A 24,856-nucleotide genomic window follows, 5' to 3' on the forward strand; every position below is an offset into this window, starting at 1 on the left:
AACGTTGAGTTGATAGTATAACAGTATAGCACTTTAACAACAAAAAGAGATAAATTAGATTAATAACCACAATAGATAGCTATTTTTGTATCTTCTAAAATAAATTTGTGTTCAACACGGCAAGACTTACTCGGATTTTATGCTAATAATCTGATTCACACACCCTGTATACCACTCATAGCAACGGATGGCATAAAAATGGTAGAAAACAGAGTCAAAAGAACAAACAAATGGTCCTGAGCACATCCAAAAGACGCTTTTCCTAGAACATGGCGTTACCATTGCTTCCAGGGCTATCATTTGATAGAAAGGTAATTTAAAATTTGATTTATTTTTGCTGTTGACTATGTTTCACTTTATATTTTTCTTTGGCTGGCTACCTAATCTGCCAATTGGTGACAAACATTGATATATGCATGCATATTCTGAAATGTAGGACAGCATAATATTCTGGATAATTAATTTTGTTGTTGTTGTACAACAACCACATTTGATCCAAATTTACAATTATATATTCAAGCTTTAGAATAAGGCCATTAAAATATGATTTTAAAGGTGAAATTTGAGTGAAGGAATCGGTAAATTTGTGAACCAATTGAATAATAAAATCTTTGCTTTTTTTATCAGCATGGTATCTCTGCACATTATGGAACAAAGTGTATTATTTCCTCTTAAATGTGTTCTGTACATAGTGGAAACTGCACTGGTTCATTTGTAACTTAATCAAAAATATTTTCCCATTTTTCACTGAGAGGGTGCCGATAAGCTGCAAACGCCTCCATTTATATATAAGAGCGAGTTCGGGCAACTTTTTGAATTAAATTGGTGATTGTCCTCCAAAACTGTCCACACTTTCCCAAACTCGCCCGAAACAATTCTTGTAACATACCATGTGGACAATAGTGTTGGAAGAAGGCGCTTGAAGAGAAAGGAGTTAATAAAGTTTATATATACACATATAAGTTATTTATCAAGTAATTCTTATCAAAAACAATCAAAAACAGTTCAAGAACTTTGCTACCACATAGTAAGTTTTTTGAAACATTAGTGTCTTTTTTTCAGTCATTGTTCAGGTCCATGCAGGTTTTTCCAGGCGAATACTTGATTTTTTTTCCAAAACTGCGAACTTGCCCAAAAGCATTCGCATTTTTTACGGCGTATGCAGCTTATCGACACCCTTGTTTCACACTTGGCATACAGGGCTTTGTGAATTTATATTTTATGCAAACAAGGGTTTGTGCAAGCTACAAAAATCTAAACTGAAATTCCCTTATATCAAGTCTGTCTTTATTACATTCTGCGAAGTTTTTCTTGGTCTACTTCTGGGCTTTGCCCTAGGAACTATCAAGTCTCTACATTATTATATTATTAAACGGTCAAGATCTTCTTGCTTCGCTGCCCATGTCTCACTACAGTACATTTCTTAAAGAGGCCTTATACAACCTACCTTTTACCTCAATTGACAAGACTCTGCTAGTCAACAGAGGAAGTAACTATCTGAACTTTTTCCATGTAGAACCTATCCCACAAGTATTACTTCTTCCAAAAACCCCTTCACTTCCCAACATATCACCCAAAAAGCAGAAATTCCCAACTAAACAAGCCAATGTTGTACATCATTAAAGCTGGTATGACTTTATTGTGTAATCATTGTGTATTGTGCATGCAAATGGTTTCGGCATTTTTTTTTAGCTCTTTATTTTTACCTGCTTCTTTCTTAATATACTTTCGGATTCTTGAATGTGTAACTATTGGTAGACTTCGCAAAGTTATGGCGAAATTCGAGAAAATTTCCTCTCGTAAAAAATTGTTCTTGCGAAAATTTCTTCCCCCAAGGTAAATAAATATTAACCTTTGTAAATAAAGTCAGGGAAAACTAGGATCCCACAATTACACCGTATTTGACCTGAGAAATTAGAAGCAGGTCTTTTGTTAGCGCTTCATGTCGTTGGACAATAAGTTTGGTATGGTTCTGTATAATGCCCCCTATGGAACAACTATCCATACCAAACAGGGCATTGATTCAAAAAAGAAATAAAGTATTGAGAACGTATTATAAGGACCAGCAAATCTGTAGATATAAACCTTTTTTAAGGACTAACTAAGACTGATAAAAAGTAACAAATCAAAAATCAGAAATGCTCTTATGACTGCTCTTATAATCTCCCAAACCAGTTTTGGAAGCATATGATGGCAAAAGGATATTTTAGGGAGCTTAAATGATTTTCATAGTTGTATAGCCCTCTGAACAATATATTTAAAATAACTTTTTAAATTTGAATTACTTTTGAAGAGTCATATTAAAACTATATTAAAAGGGTGATTATTTCAAAAGGGAATTTGACTTGTACTAAATTCAAAGTTGTAATAAAAACAAACAGCATTTTAATATAGTTAAACTGTAACAACAGCAACAATTTCTCCCTAGGGATGCCATCCTAAGTAAAATCGCTATTATGGCTTTAATATATAAAAATATATAAAAAGTTTTAACTCTGGCCATTTTACATCCTATTTACCAGGGTGATTTTTCCATATATGAGCCACAGAAACAATTGAAAGAACTTACCTTATGCCTTATATGCCTAATAATTATAGGTTACAAAAGTGTAAAATAAATGAAAATTGACATCATTTTTAAACCATGTGACTAAAAATTTATCTTTTTAACTTCAAAAATTCCTCTTTTTCAACAAAGCAAAAACATTTAGCAAGTTACCAATCGCTAATTTAATTCATAACGGGGTTATGGCCTCTAGGTTCATAAGGTATTCACGAAGTTAATGATTTCTTCCGTTGATTTTAATATCCCCTTTTTAGATTTTTTGCTGTCTTCTCTCTGTTTTTTTGATAACGGAATACGGAAATGAAATACAGTCTTTTGCAGCGACACGCAAATTTTATTTATTTTTAATTGCTTAAAAGTATAATGTTATTGTTCCATTTCGTCGTCAGTCCGTTTAATCGGAACCACCTGCTGTGTACACATTCAAATCACTGGCAAGGCAAACCGGTTTGTTTCCTATCTTGCTCTTTTATTAATTTTTAACTTTCTTTAGCTTGGTAAAGATAGATTCCACAAATCGCAATGTTTTGATTACAGAAATGATGTTGCAGTCCATGTTGGAGAATTCAAATCTGGAATCGGTGAGTAATGAAATTTGGTATTCGGCTATAAACATACATCTCTCTTTTCTATTTCATGACTCTCTCATATTTCTATCGCAGGAGGTGATCCTATGCCAGGTGGTAAATCAAAACCCAGACATAGTGCTTACCCAAAAGGGAGTGGAAAACAGGCTCCCGCTTGGGTTGCATTTGACAGACAAGTGCTTTGTTTCGACGCATACTTTCAAGAATCAGTACACGAGAAACGCGAAGAGCAACATCGAATCAGAAAATGTAAAATCTATTTTTATCTTGAAGATGACAGCATTCAAGTGATTGAGAGAAAAGTAGAAAACAGCGGAATTCCTCAAGGAACTTTAATAAGGAGGCATAGAATTCCTTTACCTGCGCCGAATGACGAAGAGTATTATACTGTGGAACATTTTAATATTGGAAAGCAGTTGACCATATACTCCAGATCGTTTCATATAACAGTAAGTTATATTTATATATTATGCAGATAAAATTCTGCTTTGTTGCTTTTTAAACTGCATTGTATATTTATCTTTATTTTTGTAGGGATGTGATAATTTTACGAATAACTTTTTACGTAAACTTGGTCTTCGCCTAAACCAACCCGATGCAACTCCACATGACCCTTACACAAAATACAGGCAAGAACTCACGGAAAGCATGCAGCCATTACGACCGTATGAGAAGGAGGACACATTGAGACAATTTTTAGAGAACGACAGGAGAGTGTTGCGCTTTTACTGTTTTTGGGATGACACCGATTCTATGTTTGGTGATCCTCGCGAATGCGTGCTGCATTATTTTCTCGCCGACAACACTGTCGAGATCCGGGAAATCATTCCACCCAACGCTGGACGAGATGCAGTACCCTTGTTTTTGAGAAGACAAAAACTGCCCAAGGTAACTTTTGCTAGACAAATGTGATTTTTGTCTGTCCATATAGTCAGAATACGCCTAAGCATACGATAAACGCATGAGCGGTTTATCGATAATTTATATAAAAGATGCGATGAAAAGTCTTTTGATACTGCCCCTACTAAACTTTCTTTGGATTTTTACAGGCGTATAAGCGCACACTTTCGAAATTCAATGATTGTAAATTTTTTTCAACTGCTTTTTTTTTAATGCTTAAATCAGTCAGACAGATCATTGTTTTATTTGTTGAAGAAATGAAGGATATCCCTTTTTAAACATCCATCTTTATTCTGGTTAGCCATTCGCCAAAATAATTACGCCTGAAATATTTGCCCTGCAACTTTTTTAAATTTTGCTTCTTCAAAGTAAACTGTCTTCCTGTAGGAACCAATCGATATGCTGCAACCTGGACAAATCACCAAAAGAACTGTTCTAAATGTTTTTGGGCCGACAGGTCACGGAGGTCGATACATACTGGATAGTTTAAAAACTGGAGCCGTGTACACAGACTACTATCATGATTCTGACCTGATGATCGGAACAGTATTGAATGTATGGGGAAGAAAGTTTCAAATCTGCGGTTGCGATGAATTTACACAAGAATACTACAAAACCAAATATGGAATAGGTTCGGATTTTGTCCTTTTTTAAAAAGCTCTTACAATACGGTTTCCATATTTCTTTTCCTAATGCTCAATTCTCTCTCACATTTAACTTCTATATTTAAATATCGTGCTAATATGTATTATTTTTTATAGATGATTTCAAGCCAATAGACTACAGATCAGAAAGCAACAAAAAGAAAACACGAGAAATCCCACCGTACAACGGTTTTGGATCTGAAGAAGATTCTCTATGCAACTGCTTGAGTTTAATTCCTAAGCCACCAAAACAAGATTTCATTAAATTTATGGAGAAGGATAGGTTCGTTGTTATTTACTTTATCACTTTCTTGAAGAAAATTAATGGGCGCGTCTGTCCCCTGCTTATAAATTGTGTCGCTATTTTTGTTATTTCTATAGCTCATTGATTACGAAAATTCGATCCCCGCCCATGCACAATGCGTTTAGGGGGAAATTTTTTTAATACTCTTTTACGTGTTCCCAGCTTTTCGCTAAAAGACATAAATGCTGCAAAATGCAACCAGCTTACACTTAGGATGTCATTCTTCATCTCAAGACTGATGTTAAACACTTCTTCTCCATTTATTTTAAATACGTTTATTATTTACATTCGCTCAACGTTTTAGACATGGTCTAGAAAGCAACGTGTTGCGATTCGTCGCGAAAATGGATACCCAACGACCTATTGAGGTTGATCGCAGGTTCACAATTTCCTATTTTCTTTCCGATGATACTGTTCTCGTGTTTGAACCTCCGCAACGCAATTCTGGCATTATCGGCGGGAAATTTCTTGAAAGAGGACGAGTTAAAAAACCTGACGGTGAAAATTATTATACGGCTAAGGTAAATAAAAGTTGGGCATGGTTGTTATCGAATTTTTCCCGGTATTGCATCATCACCTATGATTATTTTGTTATTTAGGACTTGTATATTGGGAACAATGTTGTTTTCTGCAAACATCCTTTCATTTTGATTGACGCAGATGAGTATGCTGTCAATTACATGGAACAACACGCTGAAGAGTTTCCGCAGGCTAATATTAACGTAATCATGCCGAAACTACGCAAAATATTTGATGAAAACTTTAGCGAGATAAAAATGATGTTCGAAAGTGGAGATCGCAAGAAAACCGGAAAAATAACTTTTGAGGCGTTCAAGTAGGTTTCGTGTCTTCACAATTTTAGAATAACTACTGCGTGCTATATATCTTACAAATTTTACTCCTTCCATAAAATCTATGAATACAACTGGTTAAAAAATGCTTTTTAGTACGCTGTTACATGAACTTTACGTTTTGTTACAGATCAATCTTACAGCAAATTGGTCGCAGTGATGTCTCTGCTCACGAAATTTTAACAACAGCCAGATATTTTAGCAGTGACCAGGTGAGAGTTGAAACTTTCTTATTTACCAACCATCGAGGAATAGTTGTTGCTTTTTGTCGAACAATCTTTTGCGAAAACTTTTTATTTTACAGGCAAATGAAAACAACTTGGTCGTGCTTATTGCTGCAGTTCAGGAACAACTTCGCAAAGTGAACTACGAAAATTTTTCGCTGATGCATGATGCGTGTGTCTATCAGGACGAGAAACGCACTGGACTCATTTCCACGTCAGAATTGCGTAACATTTGCAAATCTTTTAAACTTCCTGTTCAAGATCAGCTTCTGCAGTCACTTATTCAAAAAGTTAACACCAACGAAGACGGCTGCACCGACTATAGGCAATTCATTAACTTTTTAAATTGGAGAGATATGCCAGGTAAGAACTAGTAAGGATACCTAACAAAATTTTCCTACCACTGAAAAATTGGAATGGTTCAGTTAGAAGTACTGACCGCGCTTTTTATTTGGTTTCTTTTATTGTTCTTTGCTCACGTGGTCGTAATGGGGGAAATCCTTTCATGCTTGATCAAGAATGGTCGCACTCACTCGAATAAACATGATTCATACCCCGTTTATTTCAGAAAGTGAGATGTGAATATGCTTGCTTTATTATCATTGGTTAATTTCAATTCAGGGTTCTTTGTTTATTGGTGGATTTTAATTAGGGATTTACTCCTGTTTGCGTCTAAACTTTCGTACGAGAGAAACTTGTTCGTTCACAAAATTACTCTAAATCCTGGGATATAAGGTTACGGTGGAAAAAAAATAAACGTAGAAACCACCAAGCCCTTCTTTGTTTATATCGGAATTTATGTATTTTGCCTTTAGTGACGTCACAGAAATACGTATCAAATCTCGCTTCTGGTGTTGAGCCACATGCAAGAGTTGGTCCATACGAAAATTTGAATAACATCTCCTACAAGAATGTATTAGAAGCCCTGGGCTACAAAGACTAATATAAATATTTTTACTTTTAAAAATTGTATATATTTGATTTTTCTTCTGTATATTCTTCTATTTCTAATTACTAAGTGCGCAAAATGTCGTTTTTGTACAATCTTCAGCTAACGCAACAGTGACAATCGAATTTTAATGTAAATATTCTGCGTGTTACCAACAACAGATATAACATGAAAGAATTTTTCTTGCGTACCTTTCGTATTGACGAGAATAAGTTTGTTTGAAAAACGCAAAAAATCGAGGTTGAAAGTTGCTTTTTACATGAAAGTCTTACATGAACAGTCGCAAAACCAAGGGTATAATTACAAAGGCTAAGGTGAGACAGTGTAACAGCTGAGCTATATGCTTAAAAAATTCCGATATGCTTGTAAGCAATATGCATGCACTCGAAAAAATTGGAATTATTATGCGCAACTTCTCGCTGCTGTAGTATTAAATGTGCGAATAAAATTCTTTTTGGTCCCATTTTGGGAACGGGGTGGGTTTGGGCTGATCACGATTTGACAGTTTTCAGGGGTTCCAAGATCATGTGGACATCCTGTTTTCTGTGCAGGGTTTGAAAGAAAAAACAAGCAAGCTTATTGTGCTTATTTTTTATAGTATATTTATACAAGTATTAAAATTTGTCACAAATGTGCATATCCAATAACAATTTTCCTTTCCGCCAGCGAAATTTGCCAAGCAGAATAAAAATGATGCTCCTCGGTATGCTCAAATATTTTACGGGGTAAAAATTTAACTACCTTTAAGGAAATTAATTTTCGCGAATGTTTTTGATTTCTTAAATTTCGCGGGAAAACTTAAAAAATGGAGACTAAGTTACCAAAAGCAATTGTGAGAAGGTATAAGTGAGGCAAATGTGATTTGATACAGAAAATAACAAATGAATAAATTAAAATTTTTCGCGGTAAATTATTTTCTCAAATTAGTTAAAGTTCAGAAATTTCGCAAAAATTCATTCCTTGAGGTAGTGGATAAATCCTTTCAGAAGTTAATTTTACATAAAATTTTTCTACATGGGTAATAAAGTTCGTATAGTACACGAGTCGCTTCACAAGTTAATTACAAGAAAGCATGAATTCCACCATATCAGCTAAATTCACCATGTGATAATGTCTAGTAAAAATTATTTGATTGGTTATTATACTGACAAGTTGGTTAGAGAGAATTTAGTAAATAAATACGCCCTACAGAGAAATCAGTAAATAAATACGCCCTACAGAGAAATCAGTAAACAAATACGCCCTACAGAGAAACCAGTAAAATAATACGCCCTACCTTGATATATTTTCAAAAGTTTTTAAGTTCTTTATAAAACGATCTCTTGGGATTTGATTTTGAAACCCTGACGCACATTCACAATATTTCGACATGTTTTTATCTTTTACCTGAAAAAAAAAAATCGACAATTTAATCAAAATAAATGGCAAACTTCTCTGTTAAATTTAGGCGACCACGAAGTTACGCAAAAATTAGGAATAAGAAAAAAATAAGGGGATAAAATTATCTGAAAAATCGACTTTTCTTATGAGAAACGAGTAGCTCCAAAGCGTTGTTTCCACTGGTGACATATACATGTTATAACACAGCTAAGAAGCTATCAGACAATTTTAAAAAAACCCTTTTTGAATTTAAGATAATCGAATTAGCCATGACGCAAATGTAATCACAAGAAATTCTTACCATTTTGCATTTCACACATTTTAAATCTTGCAATGTATACGTCATTGATCTCCTTGACAACATAGACAACAACTGCTCTTCAATGGTGTTCAGTGAATACTCCATTCCGCATTCTTGATTAGAACATCTTATACTCGCTCTAAAATGAACGATAAAAATTAAAACTTAGTTTCCAGTCCTTTTTATAAAGAGTACTCAAGTACTTACGGATTATTTCCCTTCGCGGGGGTTATAAACGGGTCGCGACATAAATCCAGATCTCGACAACTGTTACAGTACTCACAAATCACCTGCGAAGGAAAAAACAAACACACGTGATCAGAGAAAAATTTGAAAGCACTTAGGACTACAGAAAAAACGCAAAGATTCCCACCTCAGGTACGATAAACGATAGACACGGATCACGAAATGTTGCTTCGTCAGCGAAATTTCCAACACCTATCAATTTTAACAAATCTCTTCTAAGTTTATTAACCTGACTTTGTATGTTAATATCAAGTTGTAACACCTACATAAAAAATGTTAACAATCATATTGTGTTGACAAACATACTGGACGAACATAGTATCGTACGTCCAACATGGTACAGTGTCGACACAAATACAAAACGAACATATCGTCAGCCCAACCTGGCATACAGCTTTTACAAATTCCAACGCTGGATGCTTCAATGCTAAATGAGATCCAGCTAAAACTGGGAATTCCGATCCTGAATCTTTTCCACGTCCCCCTGACAATGACCTGTCAATCTTTTGCGTGATACTAAATGCAAAGTAGACATTGATATCGTCGCACACAACTTTTGGGCAAAGCTGATAGGACGTAGCGTGGTCACACTGGGTATATATTTAGCTTTTTAACATTTTAATGCTCTTAATATTTTTGCATTTTGTGCGCTTTTTTGTTTGTGGACTTACTCACCTTTATTTTCTGTCATTTCTAAATTTCATGTCCTCTCGACACAATCCTTCGCGAATAAAATTTATACTACTCCAAAATTTAAGCCAACTGGAAATTTGATTACAAGTTCGAATCTTTTTTGTTCTAATGACTTAGAAATTTACAATGTGCATTCTAAAAGGCTATCTCAAAAATTGATCACCGGATTACATTTAAATGAAAACAGCTAGAACAACATATCTGTGCAGTACTTACCCAAACAGTTGTTCGGTCAACACATTTTGTATTCGATTCTGTGCGAACTCCACTGTACTAGGAGTCGTCGTTGTTTCAGCCATTTTCTATGACGTAAGAAGGTTTCAGAAGTTAAAGTTAACGCTGAATCAACAAAAATGAATTACTTTACAACGTTTATTAGCTTTCAAATTTACCTCCTGCTGACTGCTTAGACCTCTTCTTTTAACAGGGGTAGTGCCAGGTGCAGATACAGTCATTTGTTCGGCTAAATGTACATACACATCATGAATGTGACCAGCAATAACAACCTATTAAGAAAAACAACAACAAATACCTGATATATAACATACACATCGTTGGTTTTAGCTGCTTATAAGTAAGATTTTTTCTGGCAGTTAAGAAACGATAACAAATTCCTTACCCCAAAGAATGTCTGACAGGCACCCGCTGTTGGAAGAAATTTGCACATGTTCCAATTCATCTCGACTTTTTGCTATAGTGAAATTAAATACATATATTCAGAAAGGCACAAAGATAAAATGAAGTCTTTGAAATTTATTAATGATAACCGGGGGCAGATTCTACAGACGCTTCAACAAATGATAAAACGCGTCCAACATCTGTAAACCTTATATTTTTAAAAAGCATGCGACAGTTCATAATACCTCTTTCGCTCTTGCAACAAGATCTCTAAACGTATCATCATCATTGTCATCATCATCACTAATATCATCATCACCAATGCATAATTCACCATCTTTCATGTATTTCTCTGGAATTTCATGAATCTTTATACCCCCGTGATTTGACTAAAGTACGATAAAAGATACTCATTTATCTCTTTAATAATAGTCGTATTCCGTCAGTCTGTCTGTCCGCGAAAGACGCGTCTTGTTACGGAAACACGAAATGCGATACATAAAGGACGGGCGACGCCGTGGATTTTTCCACGGGTTAACGACTAGTCTATAATATAATACCCGTATACGTGTCTGTCTGTCTGTCTGTCTGTCTGTCTGTCTGTCTGTCTGTCTGTCTGTCTGTCTGTCTGTCTGTCTGTCTGTCTGTCACAAAAAATAGTACCGCAAGTAGCGAGACGCACGTAAGAGGTATAATAAAAAGGGACGACCCGTGGGTTTTTTTACGGGTCACTGACTAGTATTAACTAAATACTCGCAACGTTTATTCAGAAGAACTTCAATCATTTGCAATAACAACGGCGGAGACATGAACAACAACATCAACGACAAATTCTTACTGGATCCATCCACATTAAGTATTCCCAACACGATTTTGGTTCTAAGCGGATGCTTTTGAATAAAGTTTTGGATAAAATGCTTTTTGATATATATTGTACATAAGCCAAAGCGTCTTTTACCCTAAAGAGCGAAAAATATGTCGCTAACGAATACGAAAAATGGTAGATGGGTTTTGCCACAATCTTAAACAAAATACGAAGGGATTTTTGCTACTGAACGTCAGTATTAAATGCTGGGTAAGGGAAAATAAAACTCGTTCTTAAATCAAAGTACAAGACTGAAGATGTCATGGGATAGCGAAGATAAAAGAATAAAAGTATACCTTCTTTTCTTTGTGTTGAGAATGATTCGGTTGAAATTGGCATAAACAATTGTTGAACCGAGTTTTTTGAATTCTGATATAAGCTGCATGAAATATTTCTTCATAAGACCGTGAACAAATTTACACAAAGCTGGATCATACAGCATAGCTTCTGGTGAACGAAGGTATCTATGATGAAAATGGCGAGTTACGACGATGACGTAATGGCTGACGAGTAAGCAAAGAGGACGAGTTATATTTTTACAAGCGAAATGTTAGTAACGAACCTGTAAAAATGAATCAGCTGATTGTCAGCGAAGTAATTCTGATTTTGAACGATCTCTTGAAGCCAACTATACACAAGTTGCTTTAAGATTCTAAAACAAAGAAATATTACTTGAGTTAAACAGGAGAAAGAGGAAGGTTTCAACTAAGTACGTCATCTTATTTATGCAGTATAGGACTATACTGACACATTGCGGGTTATCTGCGATAAAATTATTTGGGAATGTAATATATGTAGACTGCAGGGTTGAAAGGCAGTCACTTTGCTTTTATTTTGTAAGAATTCCGTTTCGCATATACAATAGAATCGACTACTTGTAAACACACAGCCTATCTGGATGAAATTTGTTTGCCATTCAATATCATAACCCCTGATTATAAGCCCGTTAGCTCATGTATATTAGACAAGGTGACGTTCAGATAGTAGTAAACTTAAATACGGAAAAATATAACGAATGGAATTTAAGATCAAAATGTTCTTTCTTAACCTGAAAGAAGAAGCGCAAGCTGCAGCCTCGTCGTATGACGTCAAATTGGCAACAGCGCCAGGTGCTGAGTTTAACATTTCTTCAAGAGATGCCTTTAAAAAAAAAAAAAAAATGACAGACCGTGATTAAATAAGTAGATTTAAGGAAAGTCCATTTGTGTGAAGGTAATAAATTCAACTACCTGCTGTACTGTATCAAAACTAGCAGCTACGCCCTCTGCTTCGTGCACGTGATGAGACTAAAAAAACACTTCCTATACACTTACAATAAAACGTAGTTAGACCATCAAAAGCTGAATATAAATTCAGACTGCAAACAGACTTTTAAAATTATGAAGACTTGCTTAGCCAGTACTTCTTACCTGCAAAACAGTGTTGACTGCTAACGCATCAAGACCAAGCTCCACACACACTGTAGAATAGCATCCAGCTTGGTTCACTTGTAAACTCCCACCTTCATCAAATTCTGTAACTAGTCTAAACGAAATACAGTAATAAGGATTAGGTGTTGTTCCCACAAGAATAACATCTACTTAACCTGTTAGTGGGGGAGGGAATACAAAACACTCGTCAAAGAGACACCGTAATGACTTATATTTTATACGAAATCTCTAGGTTAAGATACACGTTATCTTGGAAATTACTTATTATCTAAATTACTTTCTGTGCTTAAAGCCACCCTCTAATACACTGTTAGTTTATAATTTTTCATCCCCTTCCCAGCTTACCTGTTATCGTCTTCCTCCTTTCCACCAAGATCAGGCCGATCAGTAGGCGACATCCATAACAAGTGATTATGCTTCTGAAGATGTCTTGAGTAGAATACATCAGAAGCGAACAGGGTAGGATCTGTGGCTGGTATGTTACCAACAGGTATATGAAAGTAACGAGCATTGTCTAGTTGGTTCTAAACACGTAGTAACGAAATAAATAATTAAAATGGAAGTAAAGAATTACCCTGAAAAAAATTAAATTTCATATTTATATTATCTTTATAGACTATTTAATTTGCTTTTATATCCAATAAATAAATTTTAATAAAATACGGAACACTGAATTTGTATCTAACCTATTATAGTATCCTTAATGTTTTCATACAGAATAAAAATTGAATAATCTTATGAATGTTCTTCGCGTATATAATCCATACCTCGAACCAGCCTATAACACCAAGATAAGCTTGGATAAACTTCTTCGCCAACTGTCTCTGCCAGTCCAAGGCTGTAAATTCACTTGTATCACTGGTAGAAAAACAAGAATTGATATATTTTGGTCATTTCAAATAAAATGTCGTTTGAAATGCGTGACTTTGTCTAAGTCTTTATCACATAGCAAAAGGAATCAAAAATTCTTTCAACTTACGTTTCGACTGGTGGCATTTCAACAATAGGAAAGTCATCTAATGCACTAATCTTTGACTTCAAGTGTGCTTGGTCTGAAAAAATAATCATTAAAAATTGCATATTTCTAGTGAAAATTTTATTTGGTTTTTTTAAGCACTAATAACAGAAGAGCTTGCACAAGTGTCTCGTGTGAGCTAAAAAAATTTAATTGCTAGCATTTTGATAAAGCAGACAGTGAAAAAACAAAGCTAATTCTTAACGAACAGATCTAATATTTTTTCTAATTGAACATTGAAATCTTAAACTCCTAACTTTTCCTAACAAATAAAAGAAAATGCTAACGTTCTTGTCATTTTTCTGACACTTTGATTATATTGACAATATTGATGACACTCTTGACACAGAGAAAACACCTTACAAGTAAGTTTTTTAAAAACAAATCTTTTTTAAAAAATATCAAATTAATTTACAAATACATGAAGTGTGTTACAGATCAACGAATCGTAAAGAAGCGTTTCAACCTACCCGATTGAGTGTTCATCACAATCATAGTTGGCCCTTTCTTCTCATCACGATATGATGTCAGAACTCTTTGAATATCTCGATACAACTAAAAATTGATGTTGTTGACAAGTAATGACACAAAACAGGTAATAACTATAATACAATATCTCTATATCTTAAAAAATCAACAATTACACATGAAGATCTGCACATCTGCTATAAACATACGAAAGCTTTAAAGAAATTTGAATGTCGCAGCGAAAATTCGATTGCAACGAAGTCCATCTAAGGTCTCAAACCCTTGTGTAAACAATATCACAATTTTAAACTTGCACACCATTACCCCTAATCGCAGGGCTAACTCAGTTGCGCTTCATCGCAGAATGAAATAACCCTTTAACTCACCATACTAGAATTAGTTTCTACACGAACATCAAACGAATAAGAAGTCACCCCAGGTGGAGTGTATGCTTCACCTTGCTCTTCCATTTCCATAATTCTAGTGATGAAGATAAAAAAAAATGTCAAATCAAGCTACATAGTTTCGAACAGTATCAAACAAATCTCAATCATTTTTACATTAATTAAATACATCCTTAAACAGAGAAATTGTGAAAAACACATCTAAATAAATTTTGTATGTTTTAAATATTTCTCTAATTTTTTCGTCAATAAGACATTTACTGACCTGCTGTTTCGTTCAGTGGTGTATAAATTCGATAAATTTGGCATTTGATTGCTTTTAACAGTATTCAAAATAAAAACAGAAGCCTGAGAGAAAGAAAAATAACAGTAATTTCAAAATAAAAACAAAAACCTGTGGTGAAAAATTAATTTTTAGAATAAAGATGGTACTATTGAGGTTGTATTTAAAATACTGGATATAGATGACTGCTTTTGTATTAAGGAGCATTCATGAAGTACTTATGTTTGTGGCATAGTCAAGACGTATATATGCATATTAAAAAGGTGGAAGAAAAGTTTAACGAAAGCTTGATGAACTTTCTTTTAGAGTAAAATCACATATGCTACCTAAAGTTTATTATATATTCGCAATTAATTTTCGCGAAGATTAATATTCGCACATTTCGCGAATTTTATCCATATTCGCGAAAATTACTAGGAATGACTTTTTTGCTAATTAAAAAAAAAAAATGCAAACATTTTTTCTTTAGTTTTTATCGGTAAAATTTTTCTTCTTCTTGTAATCAATAAAAATCATGCCCTGGCTCTGTGATATGAGCAATTTCAATAAAAGCTACCTGGTCTCAATAAAAAGGCATGAAATTAGTTAAAATTATAGAAAAATACTAGATTGGTAAAAATAGAAAAGCTTGAACTGATTCATCTATAAAATATCTCAAAATGACTAATTCGTGAAAAGAAAAATTTAGCAAAATATATTTTTAGACCTCGCGAAAATTAATAAATTTAAAGTAGATATTCTAGGTCGTTAAATATAAATAGTTTTCTACGGGCTGCTTACGAGTTTGTCAGGTAATTTATTTATTCATTTAGAAACTAAACATACCTTTTGTAGTGCTGCCATAAACAATACAAACACAGCACGGCTTTCACTGAAACAAAAATTACATCTCAAATGAAACCTTCGATTATATCTAAGTGGTACAACATGTACAGTACTTTTACTGTATGTTGACACAACATATTAGGCACATATAGCTTATCTATTCGTTGAATGTCCAAAACTATCCACTAAATGTAGGTAATATTTGATAAGACATGGCTACGCTTGAGGAAGAGAAAGACAATAAAACTGTAAGTAGATGGAACACAACTTTTTAAAAAGATTCATTTTTTGTTTTTGAGAAATTAAAAAAAAAATGCGTTTGTAGATGTTTACAAAATTTCTTCCTTTTGATCATTTTAAAAAGTAATTAAGTCTAAAACAAAAGAAATTAATGCTTGAATGATTTGAATGATTGAAATCGACATAAAATTGATTACTTCCATGGGATAATACGGAAGGAATATCGTGAATTATTCAATAGGCGGCTTTGACTATGGTATACAAGAATGTTATATCTTCTTTGAGATATATTTGTAACTCAGAAGCTACAGATTCACTTGCAGATATAATAGATATTTGAAAAACCATGGCCTTGCATTGTCATGGCATGCCAGGGCATATGAAAGATTATGAAGTCTCTCTCTAGCAAAGCCTGTCTAGATGAAACGTTCGATGTTACTGTACAACCTTCCACTTACAGTTGTGCATGGTAGAAAAATATCTGCTTCAAGTTAGCTGCTTCCAAGTACGAATTTCCAGCAAGTGACTTAAACTCTAACTGGTCAAGATTAAAGCTTTCAATATCCTACAAATAAAAAAAACAAGGTTTAGACGACAACTCAAAGAAACCAATTAACAACATGTAGCAAATAAAAAAACACACCCTCCCACACAGAGCTTTCGCAACATTGCGGTGTACTTTACATACGCAACCAAGTTTGATGATAGCGCGGAAATCGAGAGGAACCTGCAAATATAAAAGTGAAGGAAGTTATAACAGATATCTTCAAATAATTATTGTATCGCAAAAACACAAATTTTTCGTACCTGTGTTTCATAAATACCTTCAACATCGGGTGAGGATAATTCTGCTACAAGTTCACTATAAAAATAAAATAAAATTCTAAGGAGGTCTCATCCAAACTATACGACAACATGTTTTAGAAGCATATAGACCTAGATAGGAAATTTTCGTATCTTTCCAGCCTGTGTTGTGGGTATTTTAATGTTTAATTCTTCTACACAATAAAATTATTATTAATGAAAGCCACTATGTTTGAACTTCAAGGTAAAAACTGGACCTTTTTATCTGATCCCATATGTCACGTGCAAGTTTTTAATATTTTTCAATAAGCATAACGTAAGCATCCCAGCCTGATTTAAAATTTCCACTTGATTGTAAAAACATATATATGCAATATTAAAAATTGCAGCAAAGACAAATAAAGTTAAGAAATGTTTTTATTACCACACATCTATTCTATAATATAAAACATCAAACGGAAAAATCAATTTTTACAAAGTTCCTGCCGCAATGATTTTAGAATACGTTTAACCAATCAGATATAGTAATTAAGCTTATAAACAAAAGAAATTAATGCTTGAACGATTCGAATGATTGAAATCAACATGAAACCAACGAAATTGATTTTACCTGCTATGTTCTCTAAAAATCACTTCTGGAACAGCATATTCATATAAATAAAATGTTGGATGAGATCGAGGTAGAATTTTGTTGACCTTTCGCCAAGCTGGATAAAAACAAGAAAATAAGTGTTAACAATCACGATGTATTTGGTGCCTCACAATTAGTAGTGTGAATATCTGATTTAATGTGTTTAACCCAATAACACTGTAACACTTTAAGTCCACCCGCTTCTTTTTCCCTAGACTACCTTACCCTAATTTTTATTCAACTTTTTGATGATGTATATCATTCCATTATTTTTTCAAGCAACCTTTTCTTTTATAAACAACCCTTCCCAGAAAAATCCGTACAAAGACCGTCAAAGGTAAGTTGACTCCTTCTAGATTCTTCAGAGTTTATTTTTCATAACCGCTTAATTTTCACAAGTTATTTTCTCTCACAACGTCGCTTTAAAAGGGCTTCTCTAGCATAAATAACTTACTAGCGCCCTCTCCATCTTTTAATTTTTTCGAATTCACGTAAAAAATTCGAGGAACGTTGACCTTCATACAATGCAATTCTGAATTAACCATCGCAAACACTTTGTAAACACCAGCGGTATCACTTTCAGCAATCTAATGTAGAATTATTTATCCTTTTTTATTACAATTATTTACCCCCTGATAGCCTTTTCAGTTCTATTGGAACTGCTCTAAATGAGGGTCCTGCGAAGGGGTTTCTAGTATATTAAAAGCTTCTATTTGAGCCACGAAAATCGTGCAAATACTGCAACCGATCAACCAGACAATCGCTGAAAACATAAATCCTATTTGCGTGCTGAACGCTAAGCAAAAAGGATCGATCCATCTCTCTTGCATGACACGGCTGGGGATTATATCCACGACCTTCGGCACTGGAAGCAAACGATCACAAATTCATCAGTTGGAAAAGTAATTTTCAACTCAACTCAGTAAATTTGTTCACAACGGAGGAGGACCTCAAAACTTAAATACCTCAAAAATAACGGAATATTTTGGTGTTGGGAAAAATATAAAAAACTATAACTAAAAACAAACAAACAAAAACACAACATACCTGAATTATCTCCCACGGAGTTTCAAGAATAGATCTTGCTTGTTTTTGAAAGAAGTTATCAAGTCCACTTTTTGGACCAGTTAATCTTCTCTGTGTATCAACGCTCAACCCTTCTTTGCGTAACTGTCTTCGAGATTCTCGAGCAGCAGATCGTTGGAGTCTTTGAAATTCCCATTTTCGTTTTTGGTACTTTACCCAGACCTGTTGTTCTTCCTGAATAACACAACGTAATGAAAGGTGAATTCAATAATTCATATGACAAAAAAAGGATAAGAATTGAAACTAAATGACAGATAACTGACCTTAGTTTCGCCTTGAGGTGGTGGGTTCCCCAGCACAATTTTCCACGATTTTGTCAAATCACTCTCAACAAATTCAGAATCTGCAACCTTCTTGTCCACTTTTCGCTTTTTATTAACGACAGGTGGTGATGGTGTAGTTAGTAACCTCTTTTTGTTGCCTATATCTTCGATGTCCACACCTTCACCATCTGTCGGTGCTTCCTGAACCTTCTATTAAAAATTGAAATAGTTATACACATCAAAACATTAATAAAGGCAGCTTACATAAATTTCTAGACATTATAAGGTATAACGTCCTTAATTTTATTTAATAATTGAAAACAAAAAAAAATACGTAACAAAATGTATTTAGCACTATTTAAATATTTACCATTTCTAATTGAAAGTTAGCACACCATTATTTGTGGAATAAAATTCCTCAGACCAAATTTTTTTTAGAAACACTCTGAACAAGTTTCACAGTGTGCAAAATAAACCAATTGATACCTTGGGTGCTTTTAAAAACATGTCAGTGATTCTCTGCTGTTGAAAAATATCGTTTTTCTCGAGAAGTCTTTTTCGTAACCAATCAGGATGTACACATCGTGGCACTGGGTTTGAGACCTACAGAACAACATAAAAATGTTTAATACAAATGTGTTAATGTAGTGTTAGGTCCATATTTCAGTAAGCCATACAGGCCTGTGTTATGGGCCGCGTCTTTGCATTGTAATGTTAGCATATTACAGTCAAAAGAATTAAAGAAAAAATATAAGCAATGATCGTTTAAAACAAATGACATTTTTTTTTCTTTTCATTCAATAGAAACTACAGCTAATTCCTTGCATTATCTCTATCTGACAATAATATCGGCAGTCACCTACCCCTTGTAACGCTGCAGGAATGGTAATGATTTTTTGGATACAGCTGTTCAAACGTTCAATGTAGTAGTTCCAATCAAGTATGTTTCGGATGTCAAAATCAAAAGACGCATTAACTTTTAACCACTTTTTGAGATAATGTTTCTTGATACTGTCTTCAGTTTGAAATATCGCCAGTGGTATAGCCCGTTCTGTCACAGGAGCACCTTCTGGCTTTCGGGAGATTATAAATCGACAACTCAACCCTTTATCCTTAACCATTTGATCTCCTAAAAATTCTGCAAGACGCTTCGCCGTGCTGATAGATGTTGATTTTTGTGAACCGTACTCCTCAAGTGAACGAGACATGCTTCGATTTTCTGAAATCAACTCAAACAGCTCGGTGTCCGGTAAATTCTCTCCCTGTGAAAGCAGAAACACAACTAAAATCTTTTTTCTTAACAATTTTAAGTCACAAATGAAAAAAAAAAATGAAAAAAATATTTGTCCAAATATCGACAAAAACTAAGACACCCTAGAGATGAGATTGCTGACAGGTTTACCAGGTAAAAAACATGAACTTGAGTTCGAGTCCTTTCATTTTAATAGTGATTTCGTCTTACTAGCATCCTACCTTACTAGCAATATTAAATTGATGTGTTTTATCAGTTATGTGCCGTCGATAACGCATATTCGTCATGTGGGAAAAAAATGAGAAAAAAATGTCGGCAGTGCCACACCTTTGTGTACAGCACATCAAGCCAATAATCAGCACATTTAGCCACAGCAGCATAAACAGTTTCGAGTGTATTTCCTTGTAAGAAAGCTTCAAAAACTGATGATTGAAAGATCTTGATCAGCTGCAATTCACCACGTCTTTTTACTTCAAATCCTTTCAACTCAGCAAGACTTCCATCTTCATTAAACACTGCATATCTAAAACATTTTAAAAGAAAAACAATTTAAAAGACAGTGCATAACATATAGAAAATTAAGGATCGGTATATTATCAGCTGTCCTATATTAAAAAAACAAAACGACACACTTTAAAAGCATTTTAAAAACTGACTGACATATTGTTAGAATGGAGCATCTTGTTTCTATATGCCTTTATATACTTGATACTCAATATTTTATAGCTGCATTACCCTTAACAAATTCACTCTCGTAAAATGAACAAAATGTACCTTTTTTTTAGTTTTTTCCCTTCTTCTTTAGCCGCAGGTAATATCATAGCTTTGTATGGACCGTCAACCTGGAAAAGTATTATTAAAGTAAATTTTATAAAATAGTTGGAAATACACAGCGGCTATCTATCAAATTTTTTAAAACAACTTCAATATTTTTAACCTCTTTCCCCCCATTTTTAAGTGTTTTTCGATGGTTTTTTACTACAAATTTTTTAATACTTCAAGGTTAAAAGCACAGACAAGAAATATGCCTATGTACAAAATGCCAGTACTGAAAAATTTAAACCTAAAAATTTTATTATTGAAGAAATTATTTCGGTTTTTCTATTTAGTATTCATATTACTGTAGAAAGTTTGTCATTCCTTGAACATGATAGTTTAGTAGGCGACGTTTCGGGAGATCCTTCTCCCATCATCGGGCAAAGTAAAATGATGTTGAAATGATGTTGTTAATTAAAAAAATGATGTTGAAAATGATGTTTTCACAACGAAGTAACACCTAAAGATCTTCGACTTACCTGCAGAGTAAAGACTGAAAGAAGTAAGAAACAAACAGCAGAGGAAAGAAAAAATTTGACGTGTAAGAAATGCATTAATCGCAAATGGATAGTCATAAAGTCATCACGCAAGTAGGAAATTAAATGAAGAGAAGATGCAACGGAGACAACAAGGAAACATCAGAGGAATTTATCGCATCAGCATTCCTACCCTTTGTACCAGGTACCAGCGAGATCCTTCGTCGAGTTTTAAGGCAACACAAGATCAAATGCATTCTTAACTATAAAGACACCTTAAGGAGCACTTTGTCTAAACCAAAAGACAAAATAAACCTGGAAGAACAAAGCAATGTTGTTTACGAAATCCCGTGTAAAGATTGTGATGCAGTGTATATAGGCGAAACAAAAAGAAAGTTTAAGCAACGAGTACAAAAACATATGCGCGCGGTGAGAAACGGAGATGTGAAGAAAAACGAAATTGCGGAGCACAGCTGGAGCAGAAGTCATCAGTTTAATTGGGATGAGAAGAAAATCATTGACGGAGAATCCAGAACAACTGCCAGGAAGATTAAAGAAACCATCAACAGTGTAGCACGTAACAAACACATAAACAGCATCTCGTATCAACTTCCTGAGATTTGGTTACCAGCCCTACAAAAGTAGTTACCTACATCTAGGTCCGAAAATGTTAATTAACTGTAATTATTAGCTCGTTTCTGATTGGTTTTTTATGAATTTTGATCCTCTGCAATTATATAAATACATGCACAACATCATTTTACTTTGCTCGATGATGGGAGAAGGATCTCTCGAAACGTCGCCTAATAAACTATCATGATCAAGAAATGATAAACTTTTTCACAGTAATATAAATTTTATATTTAAAAAACTGGAAATTCAATACGTAAGGTATTGAATTTCCTACGTTTGATAGATAGACAGAATTGTTTCTGCAAATATTATAATGTTTAAAAGGTTATTGTATAGAATGGTTTCCAAGATTACCTAGTCCGATTTAACGGTTTTCAAGTACAGGGATCCCACACGTCACATACATATAACAAGAAAAATTTAAATTCACAATACCTCGAAGAAAATAGAATTTTCTCTTCTAACTTCATATTCAAGCTTTTCGGCATTTTTGAGCTCATGATATTGATGATTGGTGAAATTTGACTACACAAGGAAACAAAGACAGGTATTGTATATCTACTATTTAGATATTTTGAAGCTGCAACATGAAGAAAATTTTTTCACTTAAATATAATCTACCTGTACAATGTAATTTAACATGGCGCCAGGATATGATATGGTGATTTTGGATTTCTTTGGGTGTGTTGTCTTTATCTGAATTAAGTAAGAAATTGGTTAGTTAATTTTGATTAAATTGGATGATCTGCATTTTTTAAAAAAATCATCAACAAGTGACCGGCCCCCAGCTCACTACCGTTTTTTAAAAAACTTTCTAGAAAGTAAATACTCAAACCCTTGAAAAATGTTCTTGATTAAACGATCTTCTTTAAAAAAGAGATTTGTGACAAAAAATATATTATAAACATAACTGTCAATCACGACTTTTCTTTTAAAACTTCTTATTAACCTTTTTTATAGACACCACTCAATAAGGGCTTCCCTCTTTTATTTACAAAAACCGAATTAAACCCGCAGTTTCTTTTAGCAATTATAAACATTTATATAACTGCCATAATTAACACAATCCTGGGCATTTTTGTCATAAGAATTTAAAATCTTACCAAAAAATTTTCAGGGAAACTTGCTGGTAAAATGCACCAAATTCCATCAGTATCTAACTCGAGTGGTCGACTAAAAGTTTACAAAAATAAGTTAGAAGTTTAAAACATATTACAGAAGAATAATAAAGTTAAATATGCTGATACAGCAGTTATCACTTGCTAAGTACTTGAAATTCAATTATTTTTACTCTGCGAATTGATTTACCCTATTTGCTCCACCAACTCTCTAGCTTGCGTAATAATGTTTGCCCCTGTGTAACACACAATACCAGCCATCTCCATTGAAAACCAACGAGATCTAAAGATCAGAACGTACAAAAGTAAATTTAAAAATTAAGAGTTGATTTTTCTTTAACATTATTAAATGACACAAAAATGTTTTTCAATTTTTTTTACTTAAATTATGTTTTAAAAATCAACACTAAATTTTGAAGGATTTTGCTCCTGTCACAATATATTTTTAATCACACACACAACATCTTAAACAGAAACTCTTCTAGAGCTGCAAAAATTACCAACCCTTTTCTCATCACATATCCGTAAAATGAATTCAGAATACATTTGTGAGCCAACTGCAAAGAATCGTACAAAACTTCCATGCCCTTTGCACTAAAAAGAAAATTAATAAATTAACTTACAAAGTTATTATACATATCAGGATTGTGTGAATTCATTTGTGTACGTCCTAAATGCCACAGTAATTGAGACGTTCCGCACACGATAGAAATTATCAGATGAATACGGGAGAGGCGAAACAGAACAATTTCATTAAACGAGCAAATTTTCAATAATGTTAAATACGGGCCTCTACAGCTATTCAGGTTCCATTTAACCAAATATTTCAACAAAGGGGAAAAGTGAATATATCCATTTATGTTGAAGACAAGATTTTTATTATCACTAATGGAGAATGGAAACTTTTTAACAGAAGTGGTTTTTATCTTAGAAATATTTTAATATTTAATATTGTAATATTAAAAAATATTAAAATAAAAAAAACATACTGTTTTACTTCTGCAGGGTCCCCTTTTTCCATTGCAGCACCAACATTTTTCTTCCAAACCTTAAAAAATCAAACAGTTAATAACACAGAGACAGGTTATAAGAAGTACTACAGGCGACTAAATAACATAAATGAAATAAAAATAAGGCACCTTTAACAATCCTTTGAATTCATATCTTCGATCTCTGAACGCTCGAACAGTATCGACATAAAAAGAGTTTTCTTGTTGACAAATAACAGTCTGTCGTAATTCTGATTTAGTGACTTTGGTTTTCTTGTAAGCCTTGTGGCAATAATCTAAAGTAAGCAGGAATAGGGAAGGAATAAATCTTAGTGCATGTTTATAAACGTCCTAACGATATAATGTCGAAAAGATAATAAAAACCTGCTAATCTCTTTTTCTCTGCTTGAGCTTGTTCTGCTGCTGATAATTGATGAAATGATCTAGGAGGATCACCAGGGAATCTTCCAGGCATTCTCTCAACTTCCAACTGTTGCTTAATGTTTTGATATTCGTTATAGTTTGCTGGACCTAAATACAAAAAAATTGCTTATAGAAACACAAAATTAAAGGAGTTTAGCTAATATCATTATTTTCAAATGTTTATCTTAAAATACTGCTTTCATTGTCAGGCGATGCTCAATAAATTTCCCTAAAGTGGAATGGTGGAATGCTACACGTTGGCTGTACAACTATCCACACGATAAAAAGACTTCCTTACCACTCAAGCACTTACTAATTTTAATGAAGGTAAACGCTATTACATATTTTTACACATTCATGGTGTTTTTGTACAGTACAACGTTTAGATTTTTTTTAAGTTTGTAGGGGGAGGGGGTCTTCATTTTAAAAGGAGTTGTGAGGGGGAGGGGGGTTCTTCATTTTAGAAAGAAGTGGTGATTTAAAACTTCGAAGTGACGTTTTCTGGTCATTTTAGAACGAAATGCAGCAAATAAAATAAAGAGATCCTATAAAGCTTAAATAACGTCATCTTT

General features: G+C 33.8%; 2 protein-coding genes across 2 annotated transcripts in view; one reads left to right on the forward strand and one right to left on the reverse strand.

The window, feature by feature from the left end:
- The first annotated feature begins 87 nt into the window (after positions 1-87).
- Positions 88-7,104, forward strand: LOC130635785 (EF-hand domain-containing family member C2-like). The gene is made up of 11 exons (XM_057445256.1): positions 88-311; positions 3,060-3,147; positions 3,229-3,602; positions 3,688-4,041; positions 4,441-4,684; positions 4,815-4,980; positions 5,306-5,522; positions 5,601-5,836; positions 5,983-6,064; positions 6,157-6,439; positions 6,892-7,104. The coding sequence occupies exons 1-11, from the start codon at positions 270-272 to the stop codon at positions 7,017-7,019; spliced, it is 2,214 nt and encodes a 737-aa protein (XP_057301239.1). The 5' UTR covers positions 88-269; the 3' UTR covers positions 7,020-7,104.
- A 497-nt stretch (positions 7,105-7,601) lies between these two features.
- The window catches only part of LOC130635783 (DNA polymerase epsilon catalytic subunit A-like), a 30,367-nt gene continuing 13,112 nt past the window's right edge, over positions 7,602-24,856 (reverse strand). The window contains exons 21-62 of the mRNA XM_057445254.1: positions 24,246-24,392; positions 24,012-24,157; positions 23,862-23,920; positions 23,377-23,466; positions 23,063-23,155; positions 22,858-22,927; positions 22,376-22,450; positions 22,190-22,279; positions 20,604-20,671; positions 20,157-20,352; positions 19,441-19,839; positions 19,064-19,180; positions 18,578-18,787; positions 18,276-18,488; positions 17,683-17,815; positions 17,208-17,304; positions 16,601-16,655; positions 16,437-16,520; positions 16,252-16,358; positions 15,554-15,599; positions 14,711-14,793; positions 14,428-14,521; positions 14,044-14,128; positions 13,538-13,610; positions 13,326-13,416; positions 12,904-13,082; positions 12,538-12,652; positions 12,358-12,414; positions 12,177-12,268; positions 11,691-11,780; positions 11,425-11,592; positions 11,102-11,222; positions 10,509-10,652; positions 10,265-10,336; positions 10,038-10,151; positions 9,862-9,947; positions 9,336-9,468; positions 9,080-9,214; positions 8,914-8,996; positions 8,707-8,845; positions 8,302-8,411; positions 7,602-8,139 (exon numbers count right to left, since the gene is read on the reverse strand). Coding sequence (XP_057301237.1) covers positions 8,082-8,139; positions 8,302-8,411; positions 8,707-8,845; positions 8,914-8,996; positions 9,080-9,214; positions 9,336-9,468; positions 9,862-9,947; positions 10,038-10,151; positions 10,265-10,336; positions 10,509-10,652; positions 11,102-11,222; positions 11,425-11,592; positions 11,691-11,780; positions 12,177-12,268; positions 12,358-12,414; positions 12,538-12,652; positions 12,904-13,082; positions 13,326-13,416; positions 13,538-13,610; positions 14,044-14,128; positions 14,428-14,521; positions 14,711-14,793; positions 15,554-15,599; positions 16,252-16,358; positions 16,437-16,520; positions 16,601-16,655; positions 17,208-17,304; positions 17,683-17,815; positions 18,276-18,488; positions 18,578-18,787; positions 19,064-19,180; positions 19,441-19,839; positions 20,157-20,352; positions 20,604-20,671; positions 22,190-22,279; positions 22,376-22,450; positions 22,858-22,927; positions 23,063-23,155; positions 23,377-23,466; positions 23,862-23,920; positions 24,012-24,157; positions 24,246-24,392 — 4,817 coding nt within the window. The 3' untranslated portion in view covers positions 7,602-8,081. The remainder of the gene's footprint in view (positions 8,140-8,301; positions 8,412-8,706; positions 8,846-8,913; positions 8,997-9,079; positions 9,215-9,335; positions 9,469-9,861; positions 9,948-10,037; positions 10,152-10,264; positions 10,337-10,508; positions 10,653-11,101; positions 11,223-11,424; positions 11,593-11,690; positions 11,781-12,176; positions 12,269-12,357; positions 12,415-12,537; positions 12,653-12,903; positions 13,083-13,325; positions 13,417-13,537; positions 13,611-14,043; positions 14,129-14,427; positions 14,522-14,710; positions 14,794-15,553; positions 15,600-16,251; positions 16,359-16,436; positions 16,521-16,600; positions 16,656-17,207; positions 17,305-17,682; positions 17,816-18,275; positions 18,489-18,577; positions 18,788-19,063; positions 19,181-19,440; positions 19,840-20,156; positions 20,353-20,603; positions 20,672-22,189; positions 22,280-22,375; positions 22,451-22,857; positions 22,928-23,062; positions 23,156-23,376; positions 23,467-23,861; positions 23,921-24,011; positions 24,158-24,245; positions 24,393-24,856) is intronic.

This window comes from Hydractinia symbiolongicarpus, chromosome 3 (genome assembly GCF_029227915.1).
Source record: "Hydractinia symbiolongicarpus strain clone_291-10 chromosome 3, HSymV2.1, whole genome shotgun sequence".
Classification (NCBI taxonomy): Eukaryota; Metazoa; Cnidaria; class Hydrozoa; order Anthoathecata; family Hydractiniidae; genus Hydractinia; species Hydractinia symbiolongicarpus.

Coding starts and splice junctions, on each gene's coding strand:
- LOC130635785 (XM_057445256.1), top strand. CDS start 270: ATGGCGTTACCATTGCTTCCAGGGCTATCATTTGATAGAAAG. Junction 312..3,059: donor GGCTATCATTTGATAGAAAG/GTAATTTAAAAT, acceptor AACTTTCTTTAG/CTTGGTAAAGATAGATTCCA. Junction 6,440..6,891: donor AAATTGGAGAGATATGCCAG/GTAAGAACTAGT, acceptor TTTTGCCTTTAG/TGACGTCACAGAAATACGTA.